Genomic DNA, 16,426 nt, shown 5'->3' on the forward strand with positions numbered 1-16,426 from the left:
AGTGCGAATGGTAGAAAAGAACCAAGGATAACTGCCAAAGAGATACAAGCTGAACTCCAAGGTGAAGGTACGTCAGTTTCTGATCGCACCATCCGTCGCTTTTTGAACAAAAGTGGGCTCCATGGAAGAAGACCCAGGAGGACTCCACTTTTGACAGAAAAACATAAAAAAGCCAGACTGGAATTTGCTAAAATGCATATTGACAAGCCACAATCCTTCTGGGAGAATGTCCTTTGGACAGATGAGTCAAAACTGGAGCTTTTTGGCAAGTCACATCAGCTCTATGTTCACAGACGAAAAAATGAAGCTTTCAAAGAAAAGAACACCATACCTACAGTGAAACATGGAGGAGGCTCGGTTATGTTTTGGGGCTGCTTTGCTGCGCCTGGCACAGGGTGCCTTGAATCTGTGCAGGGCACAATGAAATCTCAAGACTATCAAGGCATTCTGGAGCGAAACGTACTGCCCAGTGTCAGAAAGCTCTGTCTCAGTCGCAGGTCATGGGTCCTCCAACAGGATAATGACCCAAAACACACAGCTAAAAGCACCCAAGAATGGATAAGAACAAAACATTGGACTATTCTGAAGTGGCCTTCTATGAGTCCTGATCTGAATCCTATTGAACATCTATGGAAAGAGCTGAAACTTGCAGTCTGGAGAAGGCACCCATCAAACCTGAGACAGCTGGAGCAGTTTGCTCAGGAAGAGTGGGCCAAACTACCTGTTAACAGGTGCAGAAGTCTCATTGAGAGCTACAGAAAATGTTTGATTGCAGTGATTGCCTCTAAAGGTTGTGCAACAAAATATTAGGTTAGCGGTCCCATCATTTTTGTCCATGCCATTTTCATTTGTTTTCTTATTTACAATATTATGTTGAATAAAAAATCAAAAGCAAAGTTTGATTTCTATTAAATATGGAATAAACAATGGTGGATGCCAATTACTGTTGTCAGTTTCAAGTTATTTCAGAGAAAATTGTGCATTCTTCGTTTTTTGTGGAGGGGTACCAACAAATTTGAGCACGTCTGTATATTGGCTGGTGTGGTCTGGTGCAGTAACACAGTAATGCTGACCAGGCCCTGCTTTGTCCACAGAGCTGATGCCCCCGGCAGCCCTGCAGGTGGTGAGGGTGGAGGAGGGCGAGGTGGAGGTGAGCTGGCGCTCGCCTGATGCCCCCCAGGAGCTGATTGACGGCTTTGCTGTCACCTACACACCCATAGGGGGAGGCGACCGCAAGACCGACTACCTGGACAAGCAGCGTTCGACCCACCTGCTGCGCTCGCTGGCGCCCGGGCGTCTCTACAACATCTCAGCCTTCTCCGTGAAGCGCAACACCAACAACAATGACATCAGCCAGCCCGTGCTCACCATCGTACGCACCAGTGAGTACTGCAGCTGCTCTGCTGAATGTGTATCCAATCATCTTGCTTGATACCAGTTTTACAAACAAGAAATGAGTGCTCCTTCTCAAAGAAGCTGAAACGCATGCTTATGCAGGTCAGAATAAATCTGGGGCAATCTGAAACTCTTCTGGGGTCATTTTATGTAATCCATACTGCTACTGGTAGGCTATCTGAATTAAGAAAATTTAAAAAAAGTGAATTACCGTAAAACTTCAATTAAACGCCACTGGTGTATATTTACAATATTTACCAGCAGACCCAGCGTGTATTTGAGACCAGCATTTATATTAGATCACCAGCTTCACATGCTTCATGCGGTCAGTGAGAAACCACTAACACACAACCCTGTAGCAACATCGTAACTTAATTTAAACATTCCAGCAACTTTGTTAATAGGTTGTGTATCAGGGGGAACAGTTTTGTTTTATACAACATTAAATTGTATTGTACACCCGCAAGTACAAAGCGAAAGTATTATTACAGTCTTTTTATATGCACTGGTTAACAAGGATACGGTATGCAAAACGTTGAAAAATGAACAAGCAGAAGCACAACTTTGTATTTAAAAACGGAATTAGGTCTACCATTGTTAATAATAATAATAATAATAATAATAATAATAATAATAATAATAATAATAATAATAATAATAATAATAATACAAACTTCTAAAATGTTTTTTAAAATGAACAATAAAAGCAATAAGTATCATTATCAAAAATAATTTATTGTTTAATCTCAAACTTGTACATTGTTAATACAAAACACGTTAAAATACACCAAGGTTTGCATCTAGCCTACTTTCAGCATGCTTAAAATTATAAAAACTTTTAATAACATAATAACTGCTTTAAACAAGTATGCATTACATGTAGGCCTACCTTAAATTATGTTTTCTGTGATTATTATTTATTAATCCTGAGAGTCACTTTCACTGTTGTCACTTATTAGCAGTTCATTGGCAATGACAGAGACCTGGCGTTTAATAGAGACCCAGTGTATATTTACAATATTTGCCAGCAGACCCGGCGCATATTGGAGACAGGCGATTATTTGAGACCCGGCAATTATCTGAAGTTTTACGGTACTTATGTTCAGTTATGTGCTATATATTTAACCATCCCTGGCAACAGAGGTATAGTGGAGGCAGGTCAGCCATACCTTAGAGTTTTAAATATATCTAGAGAGCCACTTATCTATAGTCTTCTGGTTTTTGCTTTAGTAATCAAGGTAATAGATGATAGATTTGAGGAGCTGATACTGTTTTTTAGATTAACTGTGATATCTATACAAACACCAGTGGTTAAGACCTCAAATGTCTCTTCTTCATGTGCAAGTGGAAATTAAATGGAACGGGTGTTAATGTTGTGAAACTTGGTAAGGATATTTATTAGGCAGTTATTGAGTCTGTATCAGGAGGTTTTCTGTCTGTCTGATTTACACTTACTTGTGTATTATGGTGAGTGTAGATCATGTCTATCTCCTGATTCATGTTACTGTTTTGTTTTTACAGTCACGTAGGGGGATGTATGTTATGAAAAATGTTACCAGTTTCAAGTACAGTAAATAGCTAAAAGTATTGCAGCGTCCTAATTCTGTATAAGAGTGTGTGTGGTGTCCTAAATGTTGGGATCCAGCTCTCTGTCCACGTGGTTTCACATTCTTTGATACAGCTGACAGTGTTCTCTGTGTGTGTGAATCTCTGCAGGGCCACGCAAAGTAGAGGACTTCCATGTAGCTAACGTGTCCACGTCCCGCGTGTGGCTGAAATGGGCCCTCCACAGCATCAGACACTCCACGGTCAGCAAGGTCTGTGTCTCGCTGCGCTCGTCCCAGAGTGCGGAGAACATCACAGTGCTGCTGAACACCAACACCACAGAGCACAGCTTCGGGTGAGTAAGCCTTCATCTCCAGAAACACACACTGTCCCACAATCATTTTCAAATGGTTCCTTCATGTCTGCTTGCTCTCTTTTCCAGGTTAACATTTTCATGTGCATATTATTCTTAATGCGACCATTAAGAGGTTCCCCAGTGCAGTAAGACTGACTCAAAACTAATTTCAACAATCCATCGAAAAATACTTTTATTCAAAACATTTGATTGTATAGTTATGGATGACACATGAAATGTAATATAGGAGCTATTCTAATAGTCATTGGTATACTACAGGCACACATTTTCATCAGACAGTGCTGAGTGGTTATTCCTCAACCTTAACAACAACTGCTAAATAGCTTTACAATGACAATAAACTAGATCAATGGTTTTTCTTTTTTAATCATTTATCATGTGCAAACCTCCCGGTAGTATTTTCAAGTTAAAATAAATTCACTGTATAACATTATTATTATTTGTTTATTTAGCAGACACCTTTATCCAAGGCGACTTACAGAGACTAGGGTGTGTGAACTACGCATCAGCTGCAGAGTCACTTACAACTACATCTCACCTGAAAGCCAGAGCACAAGGAGGTTAAGTGACTTGCTCAGGCTCACACAATGAGTCAGTGGCTGAGGTGGGATTTGAACCGGGTACCTCCTGGTTACAAGCCCGTTTCTTTAACCACTGGACCACACAGCCTCCTGATAGCATTGTAAAACGAATAAGAAATTACAAAATGTAGACAAGCCAAAACCAAACCAGCAAGTTGTTACTTCACCCGCCATTTTATATGCCCTCTGAAAACCCACCTCTGAAGCTGGAGCATTCTGAGCTCTCTCAGAGAGTTGTCCGAGGGGGCCTGTGAACAGCATAGAGAGCTCTCCTGAAGCACATGAATGATAGTACTATCTGATACACTAAGCGCAAGTTTACAAATACAACCTTATTGCAAAATGATAGCCTACCATGTTTGGGGCTAGGCACTACTGCCCTTTGAAGCCTGGGTTTCAATCAGGCTTGGTTGAGTGACACGTGAAATAAGTCTCCACTGAACCCAATAGTGGGATGTAGTGTATTATACAATTACAAAGCAGCACGGTTCAACTTCACAGCAGTCTCAAAAAGGATTGGATTGGTATGGAGAATTGTTTACTCCAATGCCCCTTAGAGAAAGGCAGGCTTGTGGCTCTTACCCTGAAAATAAAGGTAATTGTTGGGAATCTAATAAAAATGGTTGGGTCTGTTCAACCCCCCAGTACTGTACCTTGACTTAAAATTACAGAAACGTACCTGTTTTATTAAGAAATACTAAAAGAAATGTAATAAATTCAATGACAAACAAACAAAGTATTTTCCATTGTCTTCCAGTCGAAATGTTTGTCATTGAATTTGTTTATTTTAGTACTAATTTCCTAGGCCCAGTACTATTGGGTGTTTCATAGTTCTGGTTGAAATGCCTGTTTTATGTCAAATCTAGCTGTCAGCTCCAGTGACTGTTTGTTGCACATACATTACACAGCATCAAATAGTTTTATTCTACACACCAGCCACAAATGAGTGCAAAATACCAGGCACATTGCAGCAACTTTTCTCTCATTTACTGTGCCAAGCTGGTATCTGTATCACATCAAAATAAATGAATCACTAACTATGTAAACAGCCTTGTTCGGAGACTTCAATTGGGTCCATGGAATGTTCATTTTAAACCGTTGATGGATCAAACAAAGTTAAAACACATGTCTGCTTTATTTACTGGTTATTGGCTGTAGAGCAATATGCTCTGATTTATTATTAAATATTTTTCAATAAACTTAATTTAAAGTACCTTACCCATCAGGAAGGAGGGGAGCGTAAAGCTGCCTCCTCCTTTCATAGCTCAGGAACCTCAGAAGGTCTGGGGTTTTGTGAGTGAACAAGAGTAGCCAAGGGTCTGTCTCTACAGTATAGTAATAATGCATTCAAAATTAGAGCCATCTGTAGTATGAAAGAGTTAATCACCATGACCTATTATCACTACATATAGATACAGACTGGCAGCAGCCTTGCTATACTCAGATTCAGATTCTCTTAATGCAAAGACCAACTTTTATCATAATTGAATAAGCATTTCTCAAAATATATGAAGAGACTTGTTGGGACATACAGAGACAGTCCTAGATATATCCCCTTAATAACTGAAGGGCAAAGAATGCTCTTTTCAGGGTTGGTGCAGCACAGGATGAGGTTGTCGTCTAGGCAGAGCAAGCAGAGTAACAGGTTGTTTTGTGTTTCCAGATCCCTGCTCCCTGGGGAGATGTACACTGTGGACATTGTGACTCAGAGCGGGCTGAAGCCAGAGGAACTGCCGACTGTGAGCCAATCAGTAGGGCCGATTCGCCTGTGGACCCGTAAGTAACCCCACAGACGCCCTCTTCTGTGCCAGACCTCATTTTCAAATAATTGTCAAGAATAGAATACAACCATATGAGCATAAATGGAAAGTGTAGACCTTTCACAGAGAGTGGTCAGGGTTACCTAGTCATGTTCATGCTGAATCATTGGGATCCTTGAAGACCTGACTTGAAGTTTTGTGACCAATCAGCTACTAGGAACTGGACAAGCATCGATGGGCCGGATGGCCTTCTCTCGTTTGTAAAATGTTCTTATATTTCTGTAGGTCTGGGGTACCATTGAAATTTGAAGTTAAACCTAAAAGTACTGGGGTCCCCGAGTGGCTTGCCTGGTAAAAAGCATGGCTGTGTGGTGTGCAGGGTGAGTCATACAGTCAGGGGAGTGCAGGGTCGTGTCCTGGCTGTGCCAAGTCGCCAGTCTGCAATGGGGATTCCAGAGGGAACATTGCATTGACGCTCCCACGGGTTAGGGAGGCAAAACAAGCAGGCTGTTTCTTCCTGAAAATGTATTTGTGTAAAAAAAAGATATGTAGTCCGTGCATTTTAGATCCATTTTATCTGTCAAACCCTTTCTGCTTCCACCCTAGGCCCCCTTGCCCCTGTGAACATGTCATTGTCCTTCATTACCGCGACAACGGCACAGATAACTTGGGAACGGCCTTTAATTGGCTCCCTGGATGGCTACGTGATCAACGTCACATCCAGCCGCACCAAGAAGAGCCGCTACCTGCCAAACGGCAAGATGAGCACCTACACTGTGCGAGAGCTTTCCCCGGGCCTACAGTACCGCCTGTCCCTCACAGCCGTGCGCAGTACTGACAGAGAGCAGCTGCACAGTGACCCGCTCCGTCTCAACATCACCACCAGTGAGTACCACGAGCAGGCAGGGGGCAGCCTCTCAGTGGCTAATTTCAGTTTAACATGTTTACTCCTCACATTTATTGTTCAGTTGAAGTTGAAGAAGACTAAGCCAGGGCTTAATGGAATGAGCTATGAAGGTTGAAGGAAGTGAATTTATTTAGTATAGAACAAAGAAGGTTACGGGGGACTTGATTGCTGTCTTGAAAATCTTAAAAGTTGACAAAGTTAACCTCAACCAATACTTTAAGCGCAGCACAGAACCCTCAGGAGTATGGATGGGCTGAATGGCCTCCTTTTGGTTCGTAAGTTAACATTTTGGACAGGTTAGCTTATGCTGTCCATCATGTAAAATTAAATTTAAAACATGAGAGAAAGTTTGCACATTAACATTTTTTTCAACCACAATGGGACCGGAGCATGAAGTGAAAATTGGTGTCTACACCAAAAACAAGTCTGTAGGAATGGTGGGGTAGTGGAATGAGTTCCGGCACCATTGATAATGACCTAGGACTTGTAAATAAACTGGGGCTGGGACAAACATGTTACAATTAAGCTGAAAACAATGAAAGTTTCAGATAATGCTGCTAATTAAATTTTACAACTAAAAAATACAATGCACACAATTACAGAAAGGAAGAAGTGTGTTGGGTTAGCATATACTTCAGAAGTAGCCATTTGGTTTTCAATTTTAACGTCCATTTATACAATAATATTTGAGTTACTTTCAATACATTAAACATGTGGCCCTGTAGTCCTCAGAAATATATTAATATTAATATATTAATAACTTAATATTATTTTTATATAATATTAATATATTAATAACTTAATATTGATTTTTATAAGATTTCTGTTAGACAATAACAGAAGTTTTATGTTTTCAAAGCTGAAATAATATAAAGTTATTACTTAATAAAAAGTGTATTGAACCTTCAAACTATAACCTGTATATGTTAAGAAAGACAGAGTCGGTATTGCTTCAGTGCTCAGTTCTGAAGCGCAAGCAACAACGGCAGTCTATATTTGTCTACCTCAGATGGCACCACCAACAGGCTGCCTCCCAGACTACAGGACCTTAGTATACACAAATAAATATGCATTATTCAGATATTTCACAAGCATTGCATTATACTTGAAGGTAAGTAATTTATCTTTTTAATCTTGTGGGTGCTATAGTAGCACCTTGAAATGATACAGTGCTTTGTTCCAGCCTGTATCACAGTAACTTTTAATTCTCTTAAAATAAAGACATAAAATTGGGCACATCTGTTCAGGGCACTGTGATCATTATGAGACTGGGAATGAGGAAGTGACATCAACACTTTCCTATGGTACGCATGTGTCATGTTGTTCCTGTTTTACCTTTGTTTCTGCAGTGCTGTCTGATGAAAGGTCTGGCAGGAGAGAGAGTGCTGGGTCTTTGGGTCGAGGTCCCCAGGTGGTGAGCGGCCGAGCTCCCAGCAGCCGTCATCTTCCCACAGTCCAGCTGGACAGGGAGAACTTTGATGAGCTGCCCAGGTGGGTAATTTTGCAAAACACTATTTAAAATAAAACAGCAATGCTTCTTTCAAGATAAAACTAAAAACACTTCTACTGAAGAGGATGTTGGCAGAATTAAGAGCACAATGGGACCCAGGAATGGGAAAAGAAAAGTAAAACAACATTTGATGGACAGAATAGTACATTTAAAATCATGACAGGGTGTGTGTCATTGTGAGATATCTCCACATCTCAGGGTTCATTGTGAGACATGAGGCAACATGCCTTCAAGCGCCTGAGAAGTTGTGATACCCTACAATGACACACACCCAGGAGTGGCGTATTGCAGTTACACAATGGCTATGAGTTAATGAAGAAAAAAAAAAACAGCTGACAGAAATAGGTTTAAGGAGATCCGTGGCGATGTCCTGACTGCTATGACATCACAAAGCCCATTGAAATGAAGAGTAGGACGATCCTTGCCATTGCATAATTTAGAACTGGGGTTGTAGTTCTATATGGTTTTTCACCAAATTGAGGGTAAGATGTCAAAAGGAGCACTGAAATCTGCAGACAAGCCAAGCTGTCTAGAATCTTTACAACAGTACAGATTCGTATCCTTCCCTACCCAGTTCTGGTTTTAAAATGTAATGTTATTGGAATAAGAAAAAACTACTTAAAGAGTGACTTCTCCTTCTTTTCTAAGACGGCCTTGTTGTGGTGTTGAATAAGTCGAATCATTTTGCTTTGAGGCATTTATTGTTTTGGTGTTGGTATCTATGTGAAGAAATCTCACTTTGATTGTCACGGTTTGCACAACAGTGCAGTTTAAAATCTGAATATTGAAGTAGTCCGGCAGACATGGGGATCAAAGTTGGACCGATTAGATGCTGATGTGAAGGCTGAGTGCTAACTCTGTACCTTGTGTTTCACAAACCAGCCCCTTAACCACTGTGGTGCAGTTACAGAGGGTGAACTAATTTCTTTAAGTGCATTACCTCCTTAGCCCCACAGGGGCCAGTCACATACCAACTATCTACTGTGTCTTTTTTCCTCAACATCCTAAAACATGGTCCCAAACAATGGGGAGCAAGATCCTGGGACAAACTCTGCAGTAACGCAGCCCCAACAAATGTTCTCAATCAATGAGAGTTTGGAAAGCTGTGTTTTTACAGGGACACACAAGGAAACTGCAAACATCTGCAGCAGCAAGTGTAGCAATTGCATGTTGTTTCTTTTAGCCATTTTCTCTACTTCATTACAGCAAAATAAGAATAGGGCTAAGGCCCACGCAAAAAACATTTTGAATTTCACTAATGCACGCTAAAAAATATCATCTCATCCTACCATATTCCCACTGTGACGTTGTCATTAACACTGCACAATTTATAAAAGTTTCCCATAGAGAAAGCATAGCAAAGTGTAATAAAGCTCAGTGAAAAAATGGGAAAACCTAGGCAAGCACTGTAAAACCCAGAGAGATATGGTCAGTGTTGTAATCGAGTCACAAAAATTGGGAGTCGATTCCAGTAACAGGAGGGTAAGACTCGAGTTTTTGCAGTGCTGTCTGATGAGCGGTCTTACCTTAACCATATGAAGGACATTTTGTGGCATTTAATTTAATATTTGATATATAGATCTTGCTTCTAGGCCTTAAAACATAGCAGTTACAAAGGAAAACAGTCCAAGTAATGCAACTGATGCGGAATCAGAGTTTTAAAACCATTGCATACTCACACATACAGTATATGCTCCTGTTCAAAATCAATAAACACAATCTAATTTGCTTACTGTTACAGAAATAAATGTATCTTGAAATGCTAAATGTTTAGCATAATAATTTGTTTACAAAATACCAGTAAGTAATTTTCGTTATTTTCAGATAAAAAAAATCCACAGACCACGTCTTACAAATTCATTGAAAACAATACAGTTCTGTCTTCAACCTCGTTTCTTCAGGCAATGTTGATTGTGCCTGTTCCCAAAATCATGCTGCTGTGGTCTGGTCTGCCCATTTTTTTTTTTTTTTTAATTTATTCTTTAGAAAAGCAAAACGTTTTTAACCAAACTAACTCTAAAACATCTATCCAGCATGCAAATCCCAATGTATTAAATTAATCAAACATGTCTAGAGCTGATTAACTCAATTCAGGAATTCTGGAAAACAAAGATGACCGTGCAACAGCTTCATTGGTCATCTGTACCTTGTGCTGCCGTGCCAGTGGTCGTAGAAGGCTATGAGAATGTAAAAAAAATAAATACAGTTATTAAAGCTCCAGAGGGTTGTTTTGTGTGTTCATTTCTTGTACAGTGCATTATTACGTTAATTGTCATGTGCCATTTTTTTTTTTTAATTATTTTTTACAAGTTTACAAGCTTGTACATGAGTTTGGATTCGCAAGTGGTAGTTTGGATTTTAAAAACAACAAACAATCATAGCAAAATATGGCTTTTTTGCCAGTTCTTTTTTGTTTTCTAAAACAATGATTTTTCAAAAACATAGTATAACTTTAGATCGATATACATTAAACCAGACAACAAACACTAAACCCCTAGTTTTTCTACCGCATTTAAGTTTTAAGCTTACTTAATAAAAATCTATTGATTGACCCACCAAATAAATAATTTCTTATTGATTGGTAAAAAATAAAAAAAAGGCCAAAAAATGATTTCCGTTATTTTAGACACAGTTTATTTTAGTTTGGCATTTCTCAGTGCTGGCAGGATGCAAACAGCTTATTTCTGTCCCTGTCTGCTCCATAGTTCTTGTGAACTCGATGAGCGCAGGTACTCTAGATTTACCTTCCATGCTGCTGACGCTCTTCTCTCTCTCTATGTTGTCACGTGTTCCTGTCACTCATAAAGAGGCAGGGCTTGTACGCACCAGAAGAAGGGCTGCGGTTATTGAAAATGAAACTGATCGTGTAATTAATTTTATCATAAAGACTATGACTTGAGTCGAGTGGAGACTTTTGGGCCGGGACTCGAGTCGAGTCTTTTCTTGCAGGGAGTCGAGTCATTTGATGACTCGAGTCGAGTCACTGATTCGAGTCATTACAACTCTGGGTATGGTAAAGCAAATTTAAAAACATGGTAAACTGTGGTAAATGCACAATATGGCTATAGGAAAAGCTGCAAATTACTGTGCAAATTTACAATGGTAAACTTTTCAGTTGTTATTTTTTAACAATTTTTCAGTTGTTATTTTTTTTTAAATTTAGTCGTTGCCAATTATTTTTTATTATTTTCTCCCCAATTTGAAATGCCCAATTATTTTTAGGCTCAGCTCACCGCTGCTACCCCTGCGCTGACTCGGGAGGGGCGAAGATGAACACACGCTGTCCTCCGAAGCGTGTGCCGTCAGCCGCCCGCTTCTTTACACTCTGCAGACTCACCGTGCAGCCGCCTCAGAACTACAGCGTCGGAGGACAACGCAGCTCTGGGCAGCTTACAGGCAAGCCCGCAGGCGCCCGGCCAGACTACAGGGGTCGCTGGTGCGCGGTGAGCCGAGGACACCCTGGACGACCTAACCCTCCCTCCCCCCGGGCGACGCTTGGCCAATTGAGCGCCGCCCCCTGTGAGCTCCAGTCCACAGTCGGCTGTGGAATAGCGTGGATTCGAACTTGCGACATCCAGGCTATAGAGCGCATCCTGCACTCTAGCGAGTGCTTTTCCTGGATGCGCCACTCGGGAGCCCCCTGTTATTCAGACACCTTTAGTGATATAGCATTGCACACCATGAACACTCAGAGTAATTAGAAATGGGCTGTCACAAAGACGGCCGGAGTGGGTGGCGTCAGACCAGAGCCAGGAAATAAACAATGGAGACTTGGAGTTTGGTGGAGCTGAGCGAATGGTTTCGCTCAGCATTTAATAAAACAGCACAGAAAATAAAAGGTTTGAACAGAACACAAAACAGGACACGGCACTTGTAGCCAAAATAAACAGACAAACAGAACGAACTAACACTTAACAAACGGTGCACGGAGACAAACAAACATGGTGAGAACAAACACTTTACCTTTATGTTTACGTTTTGCTTTTCTTTCTCCTTCTCTCTCTCCCGTTCTCCACTCTCGAACACCCAACCACGAGTGAAAGAAACGTGCATCTATATATACTGTTGTGCTGGGATTCAATTACTAATTAATTATTCCCTTGAATCCCAGCACGTGAATTAATTCTGTGCAACCCCGTGCTCGCATATTACATTTAACCAGCACGTGAAGTGATTTGTGCTCTCCTCGTGCCTAAATACAAATCTACACTTTTTAAATACACGTGAAACACAGACCCGTTTATATCCCGTGTACCAATGACTATACACCAACATTAACACACGCACTCAACATACAACACATAATATGCACACAGGGCAGGGCACATTGCCACATATACCCCCCCCTGTGCAAAGCACACATGGCCTCAACGGCCACCTCCCCCCTTAAAAATCCTGCAGTCCAGGCCAAAGTCTCGGGCTGGGAAGGGAGGCTTCCAGGGGCCAGGTTGCTACTGGCCATGCTGTCAGCAGACGTGCCGACAGCTCCCAGACTGACTCCTTCAGCCGGGGCAGTCCTGGCAGCGGAAAAGCTGCCTGGGGAATGGTCTCCTGACCTCCCCTCTTCTTCGTAGCCGGCAGCTCCCTCTTCTGGGGCTCCGGCCACAGTATCTTCTGCAGCACAAGTGCTGCAGTGGGAGCAGGTCTCCGGACCTCCCCCACGATCTCCGGCAGCGAAACTGCTGCAGTGGGAGCAGGTCTCCGGACCTCCTCCCACTTCTTCGTGGCCGACAGCTCCCCTTTCTGGGGCTCCGGCCACCGTACTCCCTGTGGTGGAGGTACGGCAAGCAGAGACAGCTCCTGCTGTTCTGCTTCTGGCAGTGGCGGAGGCAGAGGCAGCTCCTGCTCCTCTGCTCCTGGAAGTGGCAGAGGCAGCTCCTGCTCCTCTGCTCCTGGCGGTGGTGGTGGCGAAGGCAGAGGCAGCTTCGGCTGCTTTGCTCCTTCCGGTGGAGGTGGCGGAGGCAGAGGCTGCTCCGGCTGCTCTGCTCCTTCCGGTGGAGGTGGCGGAGGCAGAGGCAGCTCCGGCTGCTCTGCTCCTGCCGGTGTAGGTGGCGGAGGCAGAGGCAGCTCCGGCTGCTCTGCTCCTGCCGGTGAAGGTGGGAGCAGCGTGTAGTCTCCTGCCGATGGAGGTGGGAGCAGCGTGTAGTCTCCCCCTTTTCCAGGGGACTGGTGCTGCTCTGCCTCTCTTGCAGGGAACTGGTGCGGCTCCGCTTTTGACGAGGAAACCAGCAGGCATTCTCCCTCTGCTGGTGGAGGTGGAACCAGCAGGCATTCTCCCTCTGCTGGCAGCTTGGGTCCTAGGGCTGTGAAAGCCCCGACTTCCCTCTCTTCGGGCTGTGGACGCACCGACTCCTCCCTTTTGGGCTGTGGACGCACCGACTCCTCCCTTTTGGGCTGCGGACGTTCGGGTTCCCCCCACTCAGGCGTAGGACGTTCGGGCTCCTCCCGCTCGGGCTGTGGACGCTCGGGCTCCTCCCGCTCGGGCTGTGGATGCTCAGGCTCCTCCCGCTCGGGTACTGGTGAGCTGGCATAGGGGCATCCCGACCAGTCGTGTCCCCCTTCCTCACATCGCCCGCACCAGCTCGGTGGCACCTCGGAGCAGTCCCTCCAGCGGTGATCCACCTCTCCGCACCAGGTGCACCAGGGGAACAGGTTCTCTGGCTCCTCTGGCCGCTGTTGCAGTTGTGGTTGGGGCGGTGGGAGCAGCAGTCTACCCCCCCCTGCTGGTGGTGGAGACTGAGGCGACCCCTGCTCCTCCCTCTCCTGATGGACAGGGCAGTGGGCCACGAAGTGCTCACCTCTGCAGATGGGGCACCGTTGGGGTAGCTGTCCGAGGGGGTACCAGGGGCAGTTGGTGCTGGAATGCCCAGGCTCAGCGCAGCAGTAACACCCGGGCTGCTATTCCTCCGGCTGGTGTTGTGGTTGCTGTTGCTGCTGCAGCTTTCCTTTCCCCCTTCTCTTCTTACTGCTCCTCCCCACCTTCCTCTCCTGGGCCGGTTCCTCCTCCTCCTCACCTTGGAAGGGGCAGATCGCCACCGTGTGTCCATAGACTCCACAGGCCATGCACCAGCCTTGGTCCTCGAGGCCCCCGAGGAGGTCCTCCAGGTCCCGGCAGCCGTCTCTCCAGCCTTCCAGTTTCACTTTTTTTTTTTTTTTTGAAAAACAGTCCTGTGTTTTTTTTTTTTTTTTTAAACACAAAACCCCCTCTCCTGGTCTGACGCTTGGAGGCGCTGTTTATCCCACGATGACACCACGTGTCACAAAGACAGCCGGAGTGGGTGGCGTCAGACCAGAGCCAGGAAATAAACAACGGAGACTTGGAGTTTGGTGGAGCTGAGCGAATGGTTTCGCTCAGCATTTAATAAAACAGCACAGAAAATAAAAGGTTTGAACAGAACACAAAACAGGACACAGCACTTGTAGCCAAAATAAACAGACAAACAGAACGAACTAACACTTAACAAACGGTGCACGGAGACAAACAAACACGGTGAGAACAAACACTTTACCTTTACATTTACGTTTTGCTTTTCTTTCTCCTTCTCTCTCTCCCGTTCTCCACTCTCGAACACCCAACCACGAGTGAAAGAAACGTGCATCTATATATACTGTTGTGCTGGGATTCAATTACTAATTAATTATTCCCTTGAATCCCAGCACGTGAATTAATTCTGTGCAACCCCGTGCTCGCATATTACATTTAACCAGCACGTGAAGTGATTTGTGCTCTCCTCGTGCCTAAATACAAATCTACACTTTTTAAATACACGTGAAACACAGACCCGTTTATATCCCGTGTACCAATGACTATACACCAACATTAACACACGCACGCAACATACAACACATAATATGCACACAGGGCAGGGCACATTGCCACATATACCCCCCCCTGTGCAAAGCACACATGGCCTCAACGGCCACCTCCCCCCTTAAAAATCCTGCAGTCCAGGCCAAAGTCTCGGGCTGGGAAGGGAGGCTTCCAGGGGCCAGGTTGCTACTGGCCATGCTGTCAGCAGACGTGCCGACAGCTCCCAGACTGACTCCTTCAGCCGGGGCAGTCCTGGCAGCGGAAAAGCTGCCTGGGGAATGGTCTCCTGACCTCCCCTCTTCTTCGTAGCCGGCAGCTCCCTCTTCTGGGGCTCCGGCCACAGTATCTTCTGCAGCACAAGTGCTGCAGTGGGAGCAGGTCTCCGGACCTCCCCCACGATCTCCGGCAGCGAAACTGCTGCAGTGGGAGCAGGTCTCCGGACCTCCCCCACGATCTCCGGCAGCGAAACTGCTGCAGTGGGAGCAGGTCTCTGGACCTCCTCCCACTTCTTCGTGGCCGACAGCTCCCCTTTCTGGGGCTCCGGCCACCGTACTCCCTGTGGTGGAGGTACGGCAAGCAGAGACAGCTCCTGCTGTACTGCTTCTGGCAGTGGCGGAGGCAGATACAAATCTACACTTTTTAAATACACGTGAAACACAGACCCGTTTATATCCCGTGTACCAATGACTATACACCAACATTAACACACGCACGCAACATACAACACATAATATGCACACAGGGCGGGGCACATTGCCACATGGGCCCATTTCTAACTCTTCACACTTTACTTGCAGATACACTGAGCTGATTGACGGCCGGGGAAGAATCACTGCCAAGTTTAGCAACCTACAGAACAAGGCCATCACACACCGTGCACGTACGTATAACCATCGCCACAGAATTCACCAGGGCTGCATTTAACAATCGCTGTGTCCTTTATTATTCTTTTCATCGTTCTGACAATGGTCCTGTGTGGTGGGGCTGGTTCTGAAAAAACAAATTCAGATCACTCTGTGATAGCAAGGATGAATAATCACAAAACAACCTCCCAGGTTTATGTGATATGGGTACTTTTTAAATGAATGGTGGTCTGTCCGATTTACTCAAATAACTTCCGATAAGTCTGTGTCAAAGCACTATGAGTTCAGGAGCTGCTCTTCAGTTCTAGTTGTCTGTTGTAGACATATGTAATGTAGGCTGGACCCACCAAAGTGCATTTATATTAGTTAGAACCAATCCAGTGCACAGCAGCAAAACAAAAGGAACCCTGATTCAAAGTCCCTGATCAGTAGATAGCGCCGGATTGTATTAGAACTTTGACCACTGATCTAGTCTGCAATACATTTATAGCAAGCAACTATAACTCTTAGACTCCAGTGAAATCATCTTAGCACAGACTTATCTGTTTGTTTTTAAATAAACACAGCGTTTGAGCAATCACAATAAGAACCACTCAAAATAACTGCGAACATCAGAAACACTCAAAGAATAAGAAGAAATTAAATCTGAAGTTACTTACTCTCTGATGTCAATCAGTT

General features: G+C 44.1%; 1 protein-coding gene across 3 annotated transcripts in view; it reads left to right on the plus strand.

Annotated features, from left to right (window-relative positions):
- Positions 1–16,426, plus strand: part of LOC117416464 (sushi, nidogen and EGF-like domain-containing protein 1) — an 83,348-nt gene that overhangs the window by 54,477 nt on the left and 12,445 nt on the right. For all 3 annotated transcript variants that reach the window (XM_059034614.1, XM_034027545.3, XM_034027546.3), the window contains exons 22-27: positions 1,095–1,382; positions 3,112–3,295; positions 5,561–5,673; positions 6,264–6,542; positions 7,914–8,055; positions 15,683–15,765. In XM_059034614.1, coding sequence (XP_058890597.1) covers positions 1,095–1,382; positions 3,112–3,295; positions 5,561–5,673; positions 6,264–6,542; positions 7,914–8,055; positions 15,683–15,765 — 1,089 coding nt within the window. The remainder of the gene's footprint in view (positions 1–1,094; positions 1,383–3,111; positions 3,296–5,560; positions 5,674–6,263; positions 6,543–7,913; positions 8,056–15,682; positions 15,766–16,426) is intronic.

The sequence above is a fragment of the Acipenser ruthenus genome, chromosome 12, assembly GCF_902713425.1.
Source record: "Acipenser ruthenus chromosome 12, fAciRut3.2 maternal haplotype, whole genome shotgun sequence".
NCBI classification, from domain to species: domain Eukaryota; kingdom Metazoa; phylum Chordata; class Actinopteri; order Acipenseriformes; family Acipenseridae; genus Acipenser; species Acipenser ruthenus.